The 23,360-nt window shown below is 42.2% G+C and overlaps 2 protein-coding genes across 2 annotated transcripts in view; one reads left to right on the top strand and one right to left on the bottom strand.

Annotated features, from left to right (window-relative positions):
• The window catches only part of rem2 (RAS (RAD and GEM)-like GTP binding 2), a 30,844-nt gene extending 22,201 nt beyond the window's left edge, over positions 1-8,643 (top strand). The window contains exon 5 of the mRNA XM_072364209.1: positions 7,107-8,643. Coding sequence (XP_072220310.1) covers positions 7,107-7,435 — 329 coding nt within the window. The 3' untranslated portion in view covers positions 7,436-8,643. The remainder of the gene's footprint in view (positions 1-7,106) is intronic.
• Positions 8,644-14,281: 5,638 nt separating this feature from the next.
• Positions 14,282-22,548, bottom strand: LOC140268988 (nucleolar protein 9). Its single transcript, XM_072364003.1, has 12 exons — positions 22,490-22,548; positions 21,623-21,863; positions 20,662-20,898; positions 20,335-20,547; positions 18,191-18,298; positions 16,892-17,033; positions 16,568-16,760; positions 16,336-16,476; positions 15,771-15,890; positions 15,416-15,628; positions 15,189-15,294; positions 14,282-15,086 (listed from the first exon to the last, which is right to left on the bottom strand). Exons 2-12 carry the CDS (start codon positions 21,852-21,854, stop codon positions 14,932-14,934), a joined length of 1,860 nt encoding a protein of 619 aa, XP_072220104.1. The 5' UTR covers positions 21,855-21,863; positions 22,490-22,548; the 3' UTR covers positions 14,282-14,931.
• Positions 22,549-23,360: the final 812 nt, after the last annotated feature.

Here is a 23,360-nt window from a genome sequence, read left to right as displayed (position 1 = left end):
TTATCTGCATTTCATTAATATTTCAAATAGCGTTTAGTGGAATGTGAGGAACGTGTGATAGCACAGTTTGACCTTGATTGCAATATTTCTATATCGGTATACGTACATGGCTGAAAAACTAAAACTTCACGGTCGTCCCCGCAGTTTTAAAACACATTAACTACGCAGATGTATCCACTGCCACCGTGTCCCTCGGCTCTTGCATGTTTTCTTACTTTGTTTTGCGCTCCAAATGGCACATCTCTGTTTGCATTATCCCCTCTAGCAGGACACCACTGCTCCTGCTATCTTTATGCATGTGTGTACTCACCATATGTGCACAACTGGCTGCATGTACATAAATACATCAGACGTGCTAACAAGAACACCCCTCATCTCTCTCCATCTTCTCTCTGCCTGATGTGAGCTGTTTTAAAGCGAGGGCTGTGATAAGAGGGAAGGGTGAGTGCGGAAGTGTGGGGAGCTCATTTGGGGGAGATGTGTGTGATGCATTGTGAGAGTGTGTGTTAGGGGAGAGCGGGGCTTATTCTGCTGTCCTTGAAAGAACCATGGTTGGGTTCTTAAACCATCAGACTGAGCTGAGGGAAGCTGTAGCTATTGTCACAGCCACTCAATGTTGCTGATGAGATCTTACACTCTTTTTGAAATCTTTGTTACACTTGCTTTGATTTTGTAGCAATAATTTGAAAGACTTTACCGGCCTGCCAAGTTCATCAAACGTCTTCCTTTTGTGGCTGTTCAGAAATTGCTGAGAGAGGCTTTAGGAATAAATGAACTCATCCGTAACAGCAGTCACATGAGTGAACAAAGTTGAACCGAAGTTTTCAGATACAATACTCTGACTTCTGTCTCATACGCAGAGTTTTCAGTCACTCTAGCAAAGCAAATCTGAGATGTTTTTTTTGTAGCTTCGTAAAAGAAATGGAATTCAGACTTGTTTCCACTTTCAGATGTGAAATGAATTAACCAGGCTGTGAAGTGTCACCGGAGGGTGGCAGTATAGGCTACACTGCTAGTGGCTGTAATTCGGTAAAAGAAGTAGTGTCCTAACCAGAAGGAAAGACCAATGAGGAAAACAGTGCATCTTCCACAAAAGGAAGATGCAAAGACCTCTTCCTCAGGATTTCCTTTCTAGGAATATGTGGGATATTTGGTAAGACACCAGTCACTGTTTACCAGATCAAACTGGAAAAAGCTGGTGAGTCAAATCATTTTAAACTTTGGCATCTCAGACACAAATCAGACGCAAAGTTGTTTCCATTCCATTCAGGTATGAATACTTCTGTAAGACAAGCCAAAACAACTTCAAACCAGCATATACAGTTTTTTTGGCCTTAGTTGTTTTTTTTTTTGGTTTTTTATTTCTATTTTGAACATTACCATGAACATCTTCCACTCCTTTTCATACTCAGATATTTTAAATACACGTCAAAAATTGCTATGTAAACCCAGTCAACCCAAAAGCCTAACCCTAAAGCGCTGTTTCCACAAATGTGTGTTGGAATGTAAGTCACCCAGAAGTTCATTCATCCCAATGAGAATCTTCATAATCTCAAATAGATGTGCGAAACTCTGCCTTTTTTTTTCCCTCCGGAGTTGGCCCCGAGTGCGCTTTAGTTTTGTGGTGGATTTGTATGCCAAGAAGTTCAAATCTAAGTAGCTTGTACATGCTAAGTACATTGGCTTGGATGTAATGGAAAGCTGTGTCCCGCACCTTGCTAGTGTCAGCAAAGGTTGAGACTGAAGATCAGTCGTAGCTGATATGAGAGTAGAGACGAAGCAGAGAAAGAAGCAAGGAATGAATACTGAGAGATGCTTATACTCAGCAGAAGAAAAAGACAACCCTGGAGCATTAATGTGGTCAGCAATACGGAAATGCCCCATCCCTGTTCCTGAGGCATCTGACAGAAACATTCTAACGTTCTCAGGACAGACCACACATATTCTTTCCGATATGTGAGCCTGACGGAGAACGCTGACTGGCCTGGCCGGTTAGCTAACGTCCTCCATAAAGAACCGGGGGTCTGGCTAAGGGAGCTGAAGTCATAAAGTCTATTTATGGCATGTACAGTGACACTTCTATTCTGCTATTCCTCACCTTCCCGTATCTCTCCATCCTTACCCCACACACACAGTGTCACTCTGGAACATATTTATCGTGGGCTCAGTATGGTGGTGGAGTGGACCTGCTCCTCGGGGCTTTGATTAATATGCACTCTGGCTGGGTTTGTGTAATCGACATTCTTCCTGTCTCCCTTTTCTCTGCCTGGCTTTCTCTTTCTGTCTGCATGTTCATTTCATCTGCCACCTTGCCTGTCAAGATTTTTAAGCATCTCTCACTTCCCTCCTTTTTCCTCACGTTTTTTCATCTTCAACTTGTTGTCTCTCTTACCTCTTCACCATCTGTCTTCATCTCTGTCCCTTGTCTCTCTTCCTTATGTCAGTATGAGTCGTCAGTGTCTTACCTTGTCTCCTCGCCTCTCTTCAGTTCTTCTCACCTTTCTTCACCCCTTCACACACACACACCCACACGCAAACTCTTCCCTGTCTCCTCTCCTCTCTTTCTGCCTCATCCTCATCCCCCTCACTTCTTCTCCTCCTCTCCCTTCTACTTACTTCATTCTCACTTGTAATACTTGTCTATACTTCACCCCCCCCTCCCCTTTCACCCTGTCTCAGCTTTTTCTCCACCTCCTATCTTCTTCCTTCTCTTTGTGGTCCCCTCTCCTGGTTTCCTCCCCCAGGGTCTCTCGTCCTCTCGCCCCTTCTTTCGGCTCTTCCTCTTATTTTGTCCTCTTCTCTCCAGTTCAGTTTCCCAAGCATTCCTAACAGATCATTCAATCAGCTGTCATTGGCATTAGCGTTAGCCTTATTTGGGATTTGCTTTGTTTCCTCCCACTCTTACCTTACCCATTAGGTTCAACAGTTGGATTATTACATCCAGATCAAATCTGCTTTTTTAATAATGCCTCTGCATCTCTGCAGTACATACTGTACCCCTACTGTAAAAGTTAAAACAAGCTTGCTGAATTAACATCTTCATATCTAACAAGACCAGAAAATTTGGAAATATTTACTTTATCATGTATCATTTGAGAACAACTCCATGGGTCATTTGTTCTACCTATAATTACTATCAAATAATATACAACCTCTAGTGGTTGTGTGAGCAACTGCACGTGATGTGGAGATGAAAGGGATTTTTCTGGTGTCTTTTGAAGTGGGGTTGTGAGTCAGCAGTGAAAGCGCTCTCAGTCAGGAGAATCAGGTAGTTTCCTGACACTGAAAGGGCACAAGTCTGAACAGCAAGTGGTGAGTGAAAGCTTTCAAATGTCTGCGTTTCGCTGGTATTGGACATATGAACGGATTATAGCGCAAACATCATGGTTCCACTGAGTGAAAAGGGAGCTAACGGTATTTTGCGTTGATAGATATATACACAAGACAATAGGACAAATACATTTTCAACCTTCCTCGCCCCCTCTGCAAACCTCTGAGAATCACACTTGACACTTTAGTCATATCCTGTCGTTCTCTGGAGGAGGCTCCCCTGAAGAGAAAGCTCTGCCTTATGTAATTACAAACTATTTTGAGCTATGAAGTATGCAAAACTAATCTAGAGGTACCGAGTATTTAAAAATTAAATGATCTTGCCATGTCTACTTTCAGGGGTTTGATCAGGGTTACATCCAAATATTATATGATCAGAGCTACAGTTTCTGATTGCGTTTGACTTACAATTCATAATAATTAAATGTGGGGTTTTTTTTGTTGTTGCTGTTAATTCATTGCCTTTATTCTTTAAGATATCCTGAGTTCTGTGCATATGATTTAGGGTGCCAATTAAAGTGAAAAAGAGGGCTTTAAGAAAAAAAAAAAGAAAATACAGTTTTCAGGCCTTAAACTACTAGATGATAATTTTTGCTGCAAATAGTATTTTTGATTCAATATTCAACCAGAATTTTCTATTCATGAATTTTCTATAATTTGTATCTGCTTTATCCTATCTTAACAAATATCCGGATAGATATTATTTTAGCAAAACTAATCACACTGAACAACACCCGACGGCCCTATTAACCATTTTGTTTACCCATCAAATACATTCTATCAGCAGTCACAAATGAACCTAAAAGCACGGGGAAACAGTCGTGATAAACATGTTGTATAAGCTCATGTCAGTTTGCTGAAGCTCAAATTGGGTAATGGCTTCCATCTCGATGTGACTCGTGGATAAGGATAGGTGACTGAGCATGTTGTTGACAAGGCTCAGTATTTCAACTAAAAGCAGCTGTTTGTGCCTGGTCAAACAAGCCAGGATGATAAGGAAAGCTGACATATACAGATCATTCCACAACAAATGGCCGTCATTGTCAGCTCAAATGGCTCCCCCCCCCCCAGCTGCACTTCAGGTTCCTCCTCACCGCCGCTCTGCACAGAGCAAATATCTGTGAGGTGCTTTGTGTCGTAGAAGTTTTATTGTATTGTCACTGATATTCACGATGGCCGAATGAAAAACATGAATTTAACTAATTGATGGCAGATGGAAGAGGTCAGCCATAGATTAAACGTACGTGGGTTTCATGAGTACCTTTTTTTGTTTGTTTCGGTCCAGAAAATGATTTCAAGTGCACAATAAACCCTGTTAAAGCTCTCAAACGGGAGAAAAACTGAACAACGAAAGGAAAGCAGATTTAATAAGATAAGTACTTGAAAGCTTTAGTAACGAGTGTGAGGGAAAGTACTCAGCTGTAATTCTAAAGTCAACATGGCAGAACAACAGAGTAGTTTTAGACGCTCCATTAAGAACCCATCATCCCTAACTGTTACTGTTTGTGTTGTGGTGTGCTAGCATGTTAGGAGATGAAGAAAAAAAGAACGATCGCATAAACTGTTGTTTCATAATGTCTCCTGCATCCATGCACCATGAATGCGTTAGTATATATAAGGGAACATGTTGTTTTTAAATTAGCCTAATCGGTGTTCAGATTGTTGTGGCATGTTCCGGAACCTTTAGTGGCAATATCCATTGTGTAAATTCTTTAGTTATATTGTAACCATATACACAGTTCTCACACTTGTATGCTGGTAGTTCCTGGCACTCTTTCACTGCTGCATATGTGTTCAGGCCCCTTTTTCTTTTAAGCAACGCTTTTGCACTGCTGGACGTCTGTTGCAAGTAGCTGTCCTGCTATAAAAGAGCCAAGACATTCACTTCAGTCATGGTTTTCTGCTATCTGACAACTTTTTTTACTCTAAACTGTCTTGGTAATATTGTGAGTTCATCATTCCTTTGACATATCCAAAGCCTCCGTTACCAGAAGCAGCACAGCAACCCCACAGCATGATACAAACTTTCCTGCACCGATTATACAGCAAAGCGTGGCTTTCAATTCAGATTCCCAGAGAACTCCACTTTAGACTGTGACTAATCTACGACTGGCTTTGAAAAGCTTTTCTTGGCTCAATAGTTCCGTTCCTATCTTTGATTTGTGGTCCTCTTTGACCTGGACTCATGGAGCCGTACTCGTCTCAGTTGGCGGTGTATGTGACAAGCTGAGAGCACTACTGTGCTACTCCAGATTAATCCAGGGCAGCTGTTGTACGTGTCTTGCATATTTTTGTTTGTTTGTTTGTTGCATTTTTTTTTATGCTGTCATCTTTGGCTAAATTAAAAAGAAGCTGCGAGCGACCTGCCTTTTTTGTAAGAGGGTAATAATTCCGTATATAATTATGCCCAAAATATAATTTTGAATACATTTTCATTTGAAAGAAAAAATGCCCTGATTGTACAAATATGTTTTTTTTTATATATTTTATGAAGATATTCCGCATGCAACTCAATAATTTTGATCAGGACAGCGTTCATCTTTTTGCAAATCTTTCCGCTGTATAACACATCTGCCTGTTTTAGCCTTACAGTGCTTTCCATTAATCTGTTGGCAACTGATCGTATTGGTGACATGTGTGATTTACCCCTCTGCTGCTTTTCTGTAATACTTTGCGACAAAAACAGCAGGTTGTAAGGAAACAACGGTAAGTCAATGAGTAATTACAGAGTTGTGTGTAGCGGTGCAGCTTCTCCTCTGACAAACAGCAGGATGCACTGTCCTCAGGAAATGTAAAGATCGCCTTCATTGAACTGAGAACACTTACGCTGAGCTTAGAAAAGGGATTCTTTTAAAATGTTCCCGTTGTCATTGCTATGTTTTACACAACTACAGTACTATGTGCTAAAATGAATTTTTTTGGCGATATGATTTGTTGTGAGAAAACTTTGACTCTGTTATATTACGCCATGAGATAATCAATTACAAAAACTTCGCTTAGAAGACCACCATTGGCCACCCTTCCTGAGTCTGGTTCTGCCAGAGGTTTCTTCCTGTTAAAAGGGAGTCGTTCCTTTCCACAGTCACCTCAGGCACGCTCAGGACTGGAGATTGGACTAAAGAGAAGTTTCGGTGCAATCTGTTGATTTCTTAGCTGGGATATTTAAGTGCCTTGAGGTGACAATTGTTGTAATTTGGCGCTATACAAATAAAACTGAATTGAACTGAATTGAAAGATTATTTCCATTATTATTTCATCCAAGGATGACAATATTTATCCCTAAACTGGGAGGGAGTACTGTTTTCATTATATTAGTTTAGTTTTATTCTCAGTTTGATTCAAAATCCTAAAATCATACGTCACAATGCCAGAAAGATGTCTCTCCATTTAAGACTATTTTTCTTTCTCTGTCGAAGCTTTTCGAGAAGATTTCTGGTTTTCGGTAAACAAAGGAAAGTGCTTTTCCTACAGTGAAATGCTGTTAACAGAATCAACTTGTCGCACCATATTGCGACAGGAGTGACAAACACTTAAGAGGCTAATAGATTCTCTCCCAAACAGTAGTGAGTGAGCCCTCGATGTAGAAGTATTATCTAGTGGTGATACACATCACACAGCAGCTGGGTCGTTTCTGTACTGCTTTCATGATCTAATGTCCATGAATTTCAGACTGCTGCTTCTAATTGCCGTTTGCAGCTGCCACTGTGAGTAGCCTTGGTTGTTTTAATGAGCAACATGTTTCTAAAAAAAATTTTTATTTTCCACTTGTACACCAGAGGCCCAATCCAGTGCCATGATGTACGACTGCCTCTACCTGGAGCTCTCGGCCTCCTTAGAGCACGGCACCAACGAACTGCTGGAGGCGGCTGTGCGGACAGCCAGGGGAGACTGTGTGGGTCCAGGGTGGACGGACGGCGACCCTGGGGCAGGACGCAGGGAGAGCCTGACTAGCCGAGCCAAGCGCTTCCTGGCCGGGCTGGTACCACGTTCATATGGCCGAGACCGTGACCGAGATCGAGGGCGCTACAGAGAAATGAGCCGCCACCGGGGCAGCAAGATCCTCCGCCAGAAATCCCGCTCCTGCCATGACCTCAGTGCACTGTGACACACACACACACACACACAAATGTTGACACAGGGAAAGAAACACACTCCACATTAACACTAGCACACACCAAGTTGATACGAGGGAGGGAAAAGTATGAAATACAAAGAATAAAAAAGGGATTAGGACGGGAATGGATCGATGGAGCCTCAGCAAGATTATGAACAAGGAAGAAGATTATGGAAGGAAGGACTGAAATGCCACTGTGGCAAGTAAAGGTCAAAGACAAAAAGGAAGAGAAAGTCAGAGAGAAAAAAGTGGATGAATAGAACAGACAGCCTGTGAGGGCAATTTTGAGACACAGACAGAGAAACAGATAAGAAGGTGGGCTGAATCAGCGAGTACAATCAGCAGTCACATCAAGGTGCTGATTTCATGCTTAATGAGGGGGAGGACAGGATTCACAAATAAACACACCCAAGTAGCACGCACAAATAATGTAGAGACTCATAGCAATTTAATGTATCCTTGTTAAGACCCTGTTTTATAGCATGCAGAGTAGACGATCTAAGACATGACCCTGTAGGTTTTACAGTTAAATGATCCTTGATTTACAGTACCTCAGTGGCCAATAGCTAATGCACAGTCTCACCAGTGTTTCAGGCAATGCCATCTCAACAGCAAAACTACTTATTTATAGATATGTGTCCGCACTGCTTCCACCATTTATGTCCCATACTGATTTTGAGGATTCTTGGATTGTTGATAATACCACCAATGGCATACAGTATACTCATCTGTGACTTTTTTACAAGGTTAAATCATCAGCACCCAAGCCATATTTGTGCTGAATGCACCATGAGCAATCAGTACAGTAAACCCTTTACTGCAGGATGTAAAAGGATGAAAAAGACGATAGCGGAGAAGCTGAGACTGGACTCATTCTCGAATGAAGCTGAGTCATAGACTACAGGGATTTTCTTGAAGCAAAGGAGAACAAACAAGAAAAAAGGAAACAAATCTACCTGTGGCTCTCTGATGTTTTCTTTCTTTTTTTTCTTGTCACCCGCCGGAATTTTTCCGTGTGTTCTGACTGAATTCTGTGGGGGCTGGCCACACAGGTGACCCAAAAGAGAATGTTCTGGAAACGTTGTTCGGCTGTTTCCTCAAGCGTGCTGTCATCACTGAGACATCCTCACTTGTTTTCCACTCTCCACTGAACAATAATCTTTACCACTGAGAATAAATATGTTTTTGTTTGACATCTTTATGAGTGTTTTGTCATCTTTTTATGAAAGCGTTGGCACAGCCCTTAACCAGGTTGAGGAATGTCGTGACAGGCCGGCAGATGACTCACACGGCCTCTTAGGATGCTTGTTCCATTTAGGACTGAATAGCAGAAAGATGCAGTGTCAACACTGTGAGGCTGGAACGAAATCCTGGCTTGAAAATAGACTGCACCAGGGGAGAATATTGAACCATGTGCTTCTGACTTCAAGATAAGTGACAACTGTATTTTGGGAAATATTTTTTAAAAATGACCCATTTCGTGATGAAAATGCTAGAATTGGTGTGTTTTTAGCAGATACTTTTTCTACCATGTCTGACCTGCACCCACCCATGTAGCCATGATACCCCTGGTCCACTATCCTGTGTTCTAAATGCATTGATTTATACATGTTTTAAACTGGATGTTGTTCACAGAATATTGATTTTAAAGCAGATATTGTTATTACAATTTGACCTGTCAATAGTTCGTAAGTTTAGGTAAAGTTTGGGACAAGGTCCTCCAATCTATTTGAACCATTTTTTTTCTTTTTTTTTTCACCAATAAGCATTAATTCAAGCGAATTACTTAAACTATGTATTAGCTGATTTTTGTGACTGCTTTTAGCTTTAAAAAAAATCACCTGTCTGCTACTTTTAGCTAACTATAAAACTTTTCATTTTCTGCAAAGGATTTTGACCATTATTTTAGCTAGCTTTCTTCATACTTCGAGCCCGTTATCTCAACTAGCTAAAAGCTATGTATCAGTTGTGTTCAGTGAGCAAATTTGACCCTTTTAAAATTATTTCTAGCTCACTAATCTGTACATTTATAGCAGTTTTTTCACTGCCTATTCATACAGCTCTATCCATTACTTTAAATAACTATTTCAACACTTTATCTACTAATTTTTAGTTTCCATCCATAGTCTATCAATTAACAGTTTGTTCGATTGTTTTAACTTAACTAATTTTGAAAAAAAAAAAAGTTGCATTGAAGGTTATAGTGAGTGTCAGCTGACTTCATTTTCATTATAGATGAGCCCTGATTAAGACCTTCATTGTGGAAGCTTTTACATGCGTCTGTGGTCCAAAGCTTGTTGGTGCCTATAGGAATGCCAGCTACCCAAGGACCTGCCAGCGAACGAGGCCATCTGATTGAAGGAGTCTGCCTTTCTGATTGAACTGGACTGAAAGGTTGCTGCAGCTGCAATCACTAAGCCCAAGTTATTGAAGGCAACTATCGGCTGGCCTCAAAAAGTTTTACAAAATCGTTCCAACAGCTCAGTAGAGAAAATAAGGATACTACCCAAGATATGTTTAGCAAGGGAGATGACACACTGACCTCAATTGGAGATTTTTTTTCAGCTGTTGTATCTTACAACTGCAAAGTCAACTCTGCAGTGCCAAAACCTTTCAAAATTAAACATGTCCAAAAATGGTTAAGGTTATTGGGCTAACTTGGTTGAAATGCCATTAATACATTGAATGGACCTCGGGAACAGTGCCTCTGGACTCGAAAACTGGGTCGATGGTCTTCCTTCTTAAGATAGGGGACGAGGTATTAGGGGATCTTACTCTTCAGACTCCTGTTAAATGCCATGTTACTGATGAGAAGAATGAGACAGACAGTTGAGCTTTGGATTTGGGAGGAACAGTGAGCGCTTTATCCAGGCTGTTGACCAAATTTTCATTTACAGATCACTGTAGCTTATCTGAATGTGTGATGTGTTCTTGGAGAAAACTTGTGACCGGGTTCCCTGGAGAATTCTGTTGGTAATGCTTTGGGTGTACAGGATGCAGGGCTGCCTCTGCATGCTGTTGAGTCCTTGTAAAACTGTATTTGTAGCTGTGCTTGCATGCTCAACAGGAAGTCAGAATGTGGGTAGCAGCAGTGATGGAGATGAGGAGGTAAAACCTGGTGATGTAGTGCTTCTGTCGCCATTTCAGGAGGGTGAGTGTAATTTATTTATTCTTTTTCTTTTCAGTGAATGACGGAATTGGCTACATTCACTCCCTTACCTCCCTGTGTTCTTTCAGTCATAACACAGCAGGCCTCAATTACAGGTAATGTCATGAGGGCTATATCCAGTCATGAACTATGAAAGGTATCCTCGGCCACTCCGGTTTCTGGTCCATCTTAGCGGGTGTAAAGAGGAGCGCCTCAGGCTAAAAAGCGAGAGCACTGCATCCAGTCACATGAGATCATATCAGACAGTTTTCAGGTTCTGATGCTGGTGCCTGGAGTGGATACCGTGAAGAACTCTTGAGGGAAGGCAAACTAGCAAAGACTTAGAAGGGTTGAAGAGAGGGAGAGAATCAGACAGATACTGGGTTGGAGGAATGCTTTGAGGAGTAATGGTTGCTTGGAGACCGTTGTCAGGGAGACGGTGAGTCCTTTGGCATCTAAAATGTCCTATATTTATGTTGATATTCACAAGGAGGAGGGTTTTTTTTTGTTTGTTTGTTTGATCTGACTTTTTTTCTCCCAGTGGGTAAATGAAGAGATTGACAGCGATCAGCTCGCACAGAGGGTGACTCTTCAAACTGGAGTTCATGCAAGGCGTCGGGCGGAAAGGAAAATGAAAGAATGGTTTTTATCGCACTTAAACAGGTCAGAAATCTGTCAGACGATAGCCCCCATTTGACAGCAACACAGACACCCACAGGAAAAAGAGGAGGGAACTGGGGACAGCATGATAGAATTTGTTTCTCTGGCACCCTATCAGTCTCTCAAAACTGTGACAGATCTTCTCCCTCTCTGTGTTTTTTCCGTCGCTGACTCATTCTGTGGGCATTTTCTGTGATTCTCGGGCAAAAGCATACTTCTCGAGAGCACGAAAGACAGAGGGAGCTTAGAAGATGAAAAACCACCCACTGTGTGCCAGAGAAAGCTTGTCGAACTTACTCACTTTGCAGTAAAGAAAGACTATTTTTGGTAAGCACTGTGGATAACTAATGAAAGGTATATTTTCCTGAGGTATGGGTGCAAAGATGTAAGCACAGAGGTAATATTGGTATATGGGTATGCGGGGGAGGCAGAGATGGGCACAAATTGGGTGAATGCAGTGCCAGTGAATCTCAGGGGGATGCATGTGATTTGTCTTCAAGAAGCAAGAGCACAGTGTAGCCCAAAGGTCATTGTTCCTCTGCTTTGTTTAATGAGTGCACAGAGATGATTATACATGTGCAGAGCTTCAACAAACAAACAGCAAAAGGGAGTGAGATTGAACCAAACTATTGTCTAAATATCACCCATGGAGGGAAGCACATGTAATTAATCTGGCTTGGTCAGAGCCGGAAGACAATGGTGAAGCCTGAGGCCAGGTGACAGTAATGACAGGTTGCAGCTGAATCCAAATCAGCCGATTTGAAGGCTGAATTCCTCATGCAGAGCTCTCTGCACCTTGAGTAATGTGGATTAATATCAGGACAAAAGTTGACAGCAAAGCCATGTGTTTGGCAAAATAAACCAGGATGTCATCAGGATGTAAGAGCTGATGTTAAGTCATGTAAAATAGGCGTATTTCTGTCTATTTTTCTTTTTAAAGGAAATATTCCAACCTTTTGGTAAGTAGAAAATGTGTTTAGATTTAGACATTTACTATGTGATGTTGAGCTATACACGGGTTAGCACCGGAGTTGCATTCACGTGGCAACTTTTGATGATGTGGCTCCATTTCCAAAAAGGTTTTGGTGCTGTGTAAAATCTAAGCAAAAAAAACCCCAGAATGCAATGATTTGGAAAGCTCATAAAGCTCATGTTTTTCATGAAATGGCAAAATGTCACACTTACAACATTTGCTTTTTATGTTCTACAGTGAAAAAGAGGCGTTGGTTTATGAGATTTGTCCCGACCTTTTCCGTAGAATTTCATCACTGAAGAGCAGCCTAATGCCACGAAGACAAAATGATAAACTTAATTTATTGTTCATAAAAAAAACATCTGGAAACACATGCAGTGTGTTTGTGTGAGGTGGTTTAGCCTACTGAAGAGGAGATTTTTTTTCCCATTGTTTTCTTTCAATCAAGCTTCACGGGCATCAGAAGTGTGGTGAAAACATCAACTATCACGGTTAAATAGTTCTTATGTTGCTTTTTACAGGAGATGCTGGCCCAGCATGGACTGAACGCTAACCTGAGCTCACAGAAATAACAACCTTTTAAGTGTGAAAACGACCTGCACTTCAGGGTGAACTGAACTCGCTAATCTTTTTTTCAATCCCGTCGATGGATCCAAGCGATCCACTCTTACCATGAGCCACTTGGCTGTGGCTGCTGTGAGGTTTCCAGGCAAACACCCCTCAGCTTTAGTGTGTTTGACCAGGTTTTGCTGCGTGACGTTACATAAAGTGCCTGCTGGAGAAGTGAATATTTATGTCAACCCTCTGAAACCATGCGAAACACATCAAACAGCGTTTGGTTGTATTATTGTGTGATCAAAGTGAATTATATCTGCCTGGAGTCGTAAACGACATCAAAATGTCAGCGCGAAAGGATTTTAAAGAAGAATACGCATGAAGTGGCAAAACAGCGAAAGCGTCCTTCACTGAAAGAAAACAGCCATTTTAATTGCTATTTGAGCAACAGAAATCTAGAATACACACAGGGATACAATCTGACTTTTAAAAATATCAAACATCTGCAACTGACAACCTGCTTTTCTCTGCTATAGGAAAGATCAACAAGGTCACCGAAGAACAACTTGTTTTCTTGGAGAATAATGCATGTGGCCCAGATTTTTCAAATCTTTCAACAGAGCAAATTAAAAGTTATTTCACCACAGTTGTACTGATGTACAATTCATACCAAAGACTCCACTCATGAAGTCAAAATATGCAGACACCAGAGGAATGTCTTTGCATTATTCCTAAACTAAATCACTGCTTTGAAAGTTTTCCTTTGGATCTCGGCTGCCTTTTCACTCCTTTTCCAGTCAATAACAAGCCACTTCACACCGACCTATAAATCATTCAAAGAAAAAATTCCCCCATCTCAACCAATGTTGTGACTACAGGTTAAAAAAAACTTAGCAAAGAACCAATTTTATCGTATCTGCAACAGGCTGCTGTTACTGTCACAAAGACCAGATTTATTTCCATTTCTGCGGTTGCATCTACAAATGATGCTAAAGACAACAAGACCTGACAGTCATAAAATAATGTTTTTACACCAACAAGGAGATTCTAAAAAGATCTAGCAATGTCCTTAAGCAAGAGGAAGAAAAATATAGTGATGCACCAGGACGTTCAGTTGATCCTGTTACTGTTCACTGTGACCTCATCAGAAATGGTCTCCATGGAAGGGTGGCTGTCAAAAAGCCATTCTAAAGGAAGGGAAACAGGGAGAAAAGGCTGAGCTATGCCAAGTGACACAAGAAGTGGACTGAAAATCAGTAGCATCAGGTCTTATAGAGGGATGAATCCTCCCCAGAGGCCGGAACTCAACATTATCGAAGCAGTGTGGGATCATCTGACAGAGAACGGAACAAAAGGCAGCCAGCATCCAAAGAAGAGCTTTGGGATGTCTTTCAGGAAGCCTGGAGAACTATTCCTGAAGACTACTTAAAGAAATTACACAAAGCTTGTCAAAGAGAGTTCAAACCGTGTTGAAGAATAAAGGAAATATGTTTTATTGAATTTCCATTTATGTTGGCATGTTTCTCCACATCACTGTAGCTACTTCCTGTTTCCCTGCTCGAGACACTTGCTCAGGGCTGTACATCACAATATCTAATGTTAGAAATGTCTTTGAATTCTGAGATTAAGACACAAAAACAGACGGTTACAATAAATGTTCAACATTTGATACAAAGGGAAACCCAACAGTCTGGCACTGGGGCCTCTCTCCAAAGAGAGGCATCTGCCAAAGAAAGGCCTTCCCTTATAAAAATCAAGGTATAATCTCTTAAGATCACCTCCACTAACTCAAGATCTGTTCATCTTATACTCACTGAGATAAGAGAAACGCCTCCACTTTCATGTTGTACAGTTTAGATTTTTCACTACCAGAGTGGAATCAACCCAAATGTGACATACAGTGTACTAAAAATAAGACTTACAAAACAGATGTGGCAGCTGCGTGTCACACCTCTAAGATAAGAGTCGCTCACCTCAGTCGGCAACCTGAGGCAGGGGAACAAGAGCTAGAGAATAAATGTCTCTCTAGTGGTCCCTAGTGGCTGAAAATGTAAAAATCAACAAATGATTTAGAATTAATATATTTTTTATTCAATTGGATTGAATTGAGGGAAGGAGGGACCACAAAAAGATGACCCAAATATGAACTTCTCATTCAAGAATGTCACTGAAAAGCTTCCTCTTCTTGGACTCTCCGGTCTGTATTTCCTGCCAGTGGGCTCTTCGGAGTACAAAGTGGGAGAGGGCGAACTTGGCCCAAACGTGCCGCGCAAACTGATCCGATCTCAGCTGGCTCTCACTTGGAACTGGAAGGGGAGGATAGACAGCAGAGGGAGTCGTGAGGAGGGAATTGAGCCGGCGGCAGTGTGTGATAATGTGTAGAAGTGATTGACAGCTGTCAGTGTTACCGAGTTCCTGAGCGATGTTTTGCCTCTGACTGACTGAAGCGCAGTTCCACGTGGCTTCAAGGACCCGACTGCCCACCCTCGAGCAGGCCATTTGAACATATTGGCCCTGGGAGGACAAACAAGTGCGATTACTGCTTTATAATTAAGGCTTTTGGAACACTTTCAAAGGTGTATCGTGACATTAAAACCACTCAGTTAAACCAGGATATTATGTGAACATCGTGTACCTCCAGTCTCTTGAGGATCTTGCCTCTGCCTTTGTCGCTGGACGTGGTGATGAGCGCCTGCAGGACGTGGCTGCCAGCGGAGTCTGAAGCCATTCTGAGGAGGTCCGCGGGGCTCAGGGTGCGTAGGCTGCTAAGGAGGAGCGAGCGCTCCTTGAACTTCGCCAGCGCCTGGACCAGCCGGGAGCCGTGGTAACAGATGGAGGTCAGGGGGACCTGAAAACAACCAAAAGAAGGGAGGCAAATACTTCACTTCGCTGCAACTGCAGCTTCATCATCCGACCTTTTCAATGCAGTGCTGGATTGTTGAGCCTGCTGAAAAGTGTCAACTCCAGTTAGGCCATCTGATAAGGTTTACCTCTGTGTTTACGGCGCCCTCTGCTGTGTCAGAGTGGTAGTACACGTCGTAGGTGAGCAGCGACATGAAGAGAGGGAGGCAGGTGTCATGTCGAGAGCCGGGCTCAGCGCAGTGGAAAGCCTGAGGGCAGCAAGACATGACCTCCATTATTCAGAAATCAAACAGAAAGTGATTATGTGAGAAAAAACACAAAGTTTTTATGTTGCCCCTCCCACTCTTCTTTACAAAGTTGGATCAGTTCATTTAGATTTGTGTGCATTCATTTATGCACAGACCTCAGAATTTGAGGTCTGGACTGTGACTGAGTCATTGCAACACTTATGATTCTTCTCTTTTTCAGACATTCTGTTGTAGATTTGCAGCTGTGTTTGTGATCATTGTCCTGTTGTTGACCCAGTTCCAGCCAAGCTTTAGCCAACCTTCATGGTGGACACAATGACTGCAAGGTGTCCAGGTCCTGTGGCTAAAGTGTTGTTCACCTAATTTCAAAACGAATTTTGTCCCCACACATGAAACCTCAGAACTGCAGTCACTAAACCAACGGGTAACGGCGCCACAGGCTTACACAAAGAAGGCACTGCATCATCTCGTCCTGCTTCTCTCCACTTTCTGCACAGCTTTCTGCCAGCTGGACGATCACACCCATGTGACCTGCGGCCAAGATGGCCTCCACGCCCTGGACCAGCTCGTCGAAAAACCTCGGGAACTGCAAAGAAAGAACCGGAAGAGGAGCCATGGAGGGAAATCCCAGCAGTTGTAAAACTTTCTCCCTGCTGCTCAACCACAGTCTGACTTACCAGTTTGTACTTGGCCAAGGCTGCCGTTAGCCTCTGTATGGGGAAGTTGGCGATGGGATGGAGGGCTAAGTTGACCACGTGGCCCTTCAGGTGATTCTTGTATAAGTCACAGAGAAGAGATTTGGGGGACAGCTGTATGACTGTCTCGATGAGGCGACTGGAGGCCTGGTCCTTCAGAAAGACCAGAAGTGGACTGCAGGGCAAGTAAAAAAATAAATAAGTAAAAAAAAAACCCTCATGGAATAAACATCTCAACATTCGTCACGATTAGCTTCAAGCAACCACTTTGGGAGTAAAGCAAAGTAAAAAACCTCTGCGCCTAACCTAACTCCAGGAGCGGCACTGCGACTCGTCAGGTACTCCATGGTGCGTCTGAGGAGCTGCTTGCAGAGTTTGGGTCGTTTTCTGTGACTCACGGTCAGCATGGTCTGGAACACTGCGCTGGCGACGGCGTCTGTAACACTAACTGCAGAGAAAGCTCTTTTTCACAACTTAAAGGTTAAACTTAAAGGCTGCTGCAGGTGCGCTGCTGCCACCAACTGCAACCTGCTGCATGTCAGAGTACACAAGCTTCAGATCATCCTGTTGCAGGTGGAAGAGGTTTTCAGCACTGTGATAACACACATAACGCTCAAAGCTCTGTGTTTTGCCACATTATAAATGCTTCCAGGCTTCCATCGGTGCATGCGTATGTGTTAATGAACCAACTGAACATTATTTCCTTGTTTTTGCCAGTCGGCTCCGCTAAAAGCCACTTATGTTAGTCTGCAGTTTGTGCATTCGCCCTGAGGTTATTCACTGACTGATTCCTTTTGTTCGGCTACTAAAACAGCAAGATTGGATTTGACATAGAAAGGCGAAACAAAAGTCTAGACAGTGCTCTATTCAAAAGGCTTCCCTCGGGGTCTTTCTCTTGGACTCTGCTGTGAGAGGCCTGCTTGCATTAAAACAGGACATAACAAAGAGGTAAGAACATTCAGAAAAGTGCGAGGAAACAAACGTCTGGCTGAGACGAAAAATTAAATCAGCTAAACAATTAAAAAATAACAATCCTAATTTAAAATTTGATGGCTGCAACAACAACAAAAAAATGTGACGGAGGCATGTTTACCCTTTTGTCACAGCAGCTTCGTTTTAATGACTGATTGTTGTGGTTCTTCAGAAGAATGAGGTCTGATACTGTCCTGCTGAGGTCACACATGTCTCAGGTGGTGGTTTCCATCTTTGGCGTTAATACGCAGAGATTTCCCGTGACTCCCTGAATATTTCCAACTGTAACTGTCTTGCATTAAGAGTCTTCTTTTGCTACTTATTGCTGATAGAGTTTATCACAAAATGATGAGCCACCACTTCTCATTGACTGGAAGCACGAAACTTTTTTTTTTTTTTAATGTTCCTTTTATACCCAATCCTGGCACCCTCACCTTTCACCGACTGATCTGCTACTTATGTTTCACAACCTTTTCTGTATTTTCATTTTTCTTAATTCCTCAATATTTAGAGAAAAGAAAAACATGAAACCTTCTTTGTAGTAGCACTAGAATTATCCCCCTCAGTTCCCAAAAAAACTCCTCTACGCTCAGGTAAAATGGCGAGGATGAATCCCGATGAACGATGACTCACGGTTGATGTTTTCCATCAAGGTCTCTGTGAGGCTCTTTAACTCGTACCAGAATGACGTGGGGATCTCAAAGTCTGTCAGCTGAGGGGCAATGTTGCGCTCTTTTGCACCTAGTTAAAAACAAAAGAAAAACAAGAATGTCAAAAGAGAAACGACGACACGAATACAAAACTCAAAGTGAACGCGCCTCTGGGTGCAGAGGTCCTGACATGGCCTCAAAGAACCAGAGAGATCAACCACTTTATTTTCTTCCCGTGTTTCCGGAGGAAAGGATCGTGAGGTTGGAAAAAAGAGAGGGAAAAGAAATGGTAGAAATTCTGCATTTTTTTGGAGAAGAATCCCCTTCCTAAATTGTTTACCGGTCCTGGTGTTGCTCATGGAGATAATTAAAGTACTTTCAACCCTTCCACACCACGAACGTTAACTATGATGATGATGATGTGCGCTTCCACACTGCTGGGCGATAACGATCTATAAACCGTGACGGCAAACAGCTGCACCAAGGCCCCAAAGTGGATTTTAATGAGGTGCTGCAACTGTACGCACAGAGAAACGGAGAGAGAGAGTGAAAAGAAAACCAGAAGGACGTGGAGGTCACAGAACTCCACAAAGACGGGGGGAGTTTGGGGAATTTTACACTTTCAGTTCTTTTTTAAATTTTTAAATTTTTAAATTTTTTATTAGTTAGTTATTAATTAGTTTTTCATCAGTTTTGATTACTTCTTGGAATTAGTTAAAGAGAAAGTCAGCCACAAACAAACTTCAGAGACTCCGTGAGACCTAAAGAACTCCAGGCAGCAGGTAGTCCGGGGCTTTTTTACGTGTCATGTTCGGCCGAATGTAATTATGTTACTAATCTAAACAGTGGAAAACTGCAGTCAAGACAGCGAATTCAAAGAGCCGTGTCCATCATCATCATCATCATCATCATCATCGTTTAGCTCAGATAAAACGGGTATTTAGGAAACATGGCACTCACAAAGAACACAGCCCATCTTTTACCTCTTATTTTTGTAAAGATCATGAATGGTTATAATGAGAAAATTGTGTGAATTGTAGCCTAACGTCCATGTAGTGTCCATATATATAATAAATAAATAAATGGCAGAAAACCCTGTAAACGTGTGTGACATGAAGAGATTTTAAGTGAACAGAGCTGACGAGTACAGAATGAGAGATTGGTTGTCTCACACTCCAAGTTATTTAGGACAGACATCCCCTTCAGAAAGCTTTCCGTATATATCTGCGACTGCACGCTAACTGGTTTGTACTGATGGGATTTACAGCAATATAACAATCATCTCCGTTTGATTCAAAGGGCCAAATAATGGTTCAGTTTCTGGAACTAGAGCCTCCAGCTGTTTCAGTTCTGGTGCTGCTGGCCGAAGTGCACTTACAGTTATTGTTACTGATCTGCGTGGGTATCTGTGTCTTACAGCAACCGACTGCTGCAATTGTTCATCCAAAGTTAAACGCCTTCTCTGAGTCGGCGGCACAGCAGACAGATTCTGAGCAACCGCCGTGTCTCGGGACATCATTATCTCAGGCATGAATCAAATAAACAAAGAGGAACTGGCACGAAAAGAAGATGACGTGCATGACTCCAGAGCTTGGAGTCCCGTTTTAGAGTTTTCCCCTGAATCAAAGTAACCCAGTGATTGTTTCTTTAGGTGCCCGATCACAAGGAAAGAAAAGGTTTTATCTGCTAATTTGGCGTACTTTACCCCATCTGAAGTGTCCACATATCTAGGGACCACCTCAAGTTTTAACAAATTAACATATTTCCAATCTACAAATTTGTAACACTCTGTTCACATTGCCCTAAAACCTCTATGGGTTTATCTGTGGGTGAGTGTCTTCTTCCTTCCTGCTGTTTGAGTTTTTTTGTCGCTTCCACTTTGCCTCACATTTCCAATTTAAAACAGTCGCCGGTTCCTTAAATATAAATTAAATATTAGCCGTCTTCTGTTTCAGACACACTGTCGTGCAGCAAAGGATGGGCGGCCTGATGTTTTGTCTGACACATTTTGGATACTGGTCTATCACCTGCCGTCCTCTGGGCTTTCACTTAATAAAGTCAATAATCTATCACTTCGGAACCCCCCACCCCTGTGTTAGGAAAATCTCACAGCGTGTGTGTCTTTACCTGCTCGGGCCTCGGTGCGAGGAGGTCCGATGCAGCCTGCCAGCACGTGTAAAAGAGTGCGGACCACATGTGAGCCGTAAACGTGCCCAATGAACTCTGAGCTGTTATCTCGCACCACCTGACTCAGAGACAACACCTGGGCCTCCAACACTCCACTGCTGTCCTCCTCCTCTTCTTCTTCTGTGGTGGAAGATGGATCCCTCTGTGATGACTCTGCAGTGCAAATGCACAGCTCACACTCAGAGAGCCGTTTTCATGTGATTTCATTTCACTCTGACAGAAAAAACAAAACAAAAAAAACGTCCTAAATCACACACGTTATCTTACCCATCCATCTGGACGCCTGTCTGAGCGCACTCTCCACTACATGCCCCCCGCAACGGTCGCAGGAGACCGCCTTTAACTCAGAGCCCGATTCGCCACCCAATTCAGCCAGCACGCCCCCCACCTGGTCGGGGCTGGACAGCAGGAGCAGGCGCTGCAGCGTGATGCTTCCCGTTTGGTCCGTCGCCACCACGGACGCTTTGCCTTTTACTTCCATGAGGACGTTCTCCACAAACATCTCTAGAGAAAATATTGAGAGAGTGTAAAGTTCAAAACCATGGAGTTGGCAGCTGAACCTGCTCGTTTTATGTGTCTGTAATCGGCAGAATAATGTCAAATTTATATGCAAGTCGGAGGAGAATATCTCAAAGTGAGTGAAATCTACATCAGTGAACATCTTGTAACCGATTGTTTGGCCAAAAGAAGGAAATATCTTCGGCAATCAGGAAAATAAAAAAGTCCAGTTGCACTTATTCGAGCTCTGAGCGTTACCATGACACACATGGAAAAGAACTGCTACAGACTCAGGTTAGATGGTTACTTGTTAACGATTAAACCAATCTGATTGGAGAGTTCAGCTGAGCAACTCCGTCAGGTATTTGATCAGGAGTGTTGAGGCCAGGACAAAAAGCCATGCGCGTGCAGAACAGAAACAGAGATTTGATGTGTACTTGTACTTCTTTTCACAAATTCCTACAAGGCGAGACGAGCTTCAAGACTTAAGTCTCCATCTTGGCTCCACACCTTCACAGCTTTCTTTTTTAGGTGCAGTGAGGTTGACGCAGGCGTACCTGCTCATTTTCACCTGCGACAAAGATTGTTCCGAAACTTCATTTTCATCTTTGGAAAAGTATAAACTTTTGATCCTGGTGTGCACCAGTGATTTTGCCCAGTTATGTTAGTATATCACTAACAGATAATGTCCACACACTGTTTATTTTCAAACTTCACTCCATCCTCCTACCTCTTTCCTCATCATCTTCGAAGCCTTCACCGAGTCTTTCCCCCACTCTGCGGAAATAGCCCACACTCAGAGCATCCAGGCGCTTCTTGCCACCATCTCCCTGGCTTTTTGGTCCTTCTTCACCTCCCCTCCTCTTCTTCTCTGCTCCTCCTTCTCCTCCATCTTTACCGGAGTGGGTCCTCTTCTTTCCTCCCCCTTTCTTCAGCCTCCTTCCCTCCTCTTTTGACAGCATATCTTGAACCTTAACACACAATATCACAAGTACAAAGAAACAATTTCATGGTCTATAAAAGAATATGTTCAATTTGACCACACTTATAGCAGTTCACACTTATAGTGCAAATATGCCAATTAGATTGAAAATAACTAATATACAGAGAGGAAGCGGCTATACTTGTATCTAGATCGATATACATGTGTATTAGCTACAAGAAAGGTAATGCTGAATTGTCTCAGTGTAGATGAGCGTGTTTTCTATCTGGTCAAATATCGTGGCTGAACATTAGAGAGGAAGAGAAATTAAAACTTAAATTCAAAGGATGTTTATCTGTTCGATTACGTGAATTCAAGCCGAATTTAACGCTTGCTACTGATGTTTCAGATAAACTTTATAAGTCTGGCGCTACTGTGGTTATACTGTGGTTATCCCTAATAAAAATTAAACGACATTCTGCACAAGCAGCTCGGCTAAAAAAAAGCGTCCATGCTTAACTCGCTGCACCGACACAGCGACATAAACCACCTAGATATTTTTGCCGGAACAAACAGACGTTTCACAGACCGTTAAGGCTGAGGGTATTCGCTTGTTACGCAAAAGCCCACATTTCAGACTCAATATCAGAAAAAAAGAAAGAACATTTAACTCACGTGTGGAACTTGTGGCTCTAACTGGAGCGGTTTTGTTGTTGGCGCATGATGATGACGTAGAATTTTCAAAGTTTAATTTTATGGTTCTTCTTCTTTTTCTCTCCCCTGTTACTCAGAAACTAACACAACTAAAAAACAGTGACGCAAATAGATGCTCAGGAAATAATAATACATTTTAGAACGGGCCTCGTTCTTCTCGTGTGAATGTGTAAAATAATGACTACAAACACGAAGTAATATATTTGTCCTTCTCTATTATCGCCAGCAGAGGACAGCAGGGTAACTCCCGTGACAGAATGAATCACGACTGGAAATTGTTCACGGACTAATCTGTTATCCCTAATTGGACTAGCATGGGTGTGGACCTGTATGACGAGGCTTGTGACTCAATGAAAACAAAGAAATGAATACACTGTGTACACAGTGTACAGCATATTATTGTATTTTTACAATGGTATAAATGGAATTTGTACCACATTTGGCATATACCACAAAAAACGTGGTATAAAAAATCCGCTCAACCCTTACTGTCTGTACATGTAAAAATTGCAATAAAACCTTGAGTCTAGACTGTGTAAATGAGAAGTTTTGCTTTTTGAAATAGACAGACAAGTCAAGGGGAGATTTCTTTTTAGGTTAAAGCTTATATTAAAGCTTATATTGTTCCCTGCAAGAAAAATTGTGACCCAATCAGTCAGAGTATTCTTTGGTTCTTCAATTAGTGTAAATAGTTTAATCTAGCTTCTTTTTTGTCTTTGAATGGATGAAGTATTTTTATGTGGGATTGGTTTAATTATTGAGAGCACACACACAATTCCGTGTCTGACTTTTTTTTCCCACTGACGAATCTAATATCAAACAACGTAATCTA

The sequence above is a fragment of the Leuresthes tenuis genome, unplaced genomic scaffold (assembly GCF_036924035.1).
Source record: "Leuresthes tenuis unplaced genomic scaffold, fLeuTen1.0.hap1 SCAF_14, whole genome shotgun sequence".
Lineage (NCBI taxonomy): Eukaryota > Metazoa > Chordata > Actinopteri > Atheriniformes > Atherinopsidae > Leuresthes > Leuresthes tenuis.
The sequence above is the reverse complement of the archived record's forward strand: the minus strand, read 5'-3'. Positions and strand labels throughout refer to the sequence as shown.

What these genes read in the sequence shown, in the direction of transcription:
- LOC140268988 (XM_072364003.1), bottom strand. Translation starts at nt 21,854, where the DNA reads ATGCTGTCAAAAGAGGAGGGAAGGAGGCTGAAGAAAGGGGGAGGAAAG. An exon ending in ACAGGCGTCCAGATGGATGG is followed by an intron (nt 20,548 to 20,661) that starts GTAAGATAACGT and finishes TTTGCACTGCAG; the next exon opens with AGTCATCACAGAGGGATCCA. An exon ending in TCGCACCGAGGCCCGAGCAG is followed by an intron (nt 18,299 to 20,334) that starts GTAAAGACACAC and finishes GTTTTTAACTAG; the next exon opens with GTGCAAAAGAGCGCAACATT.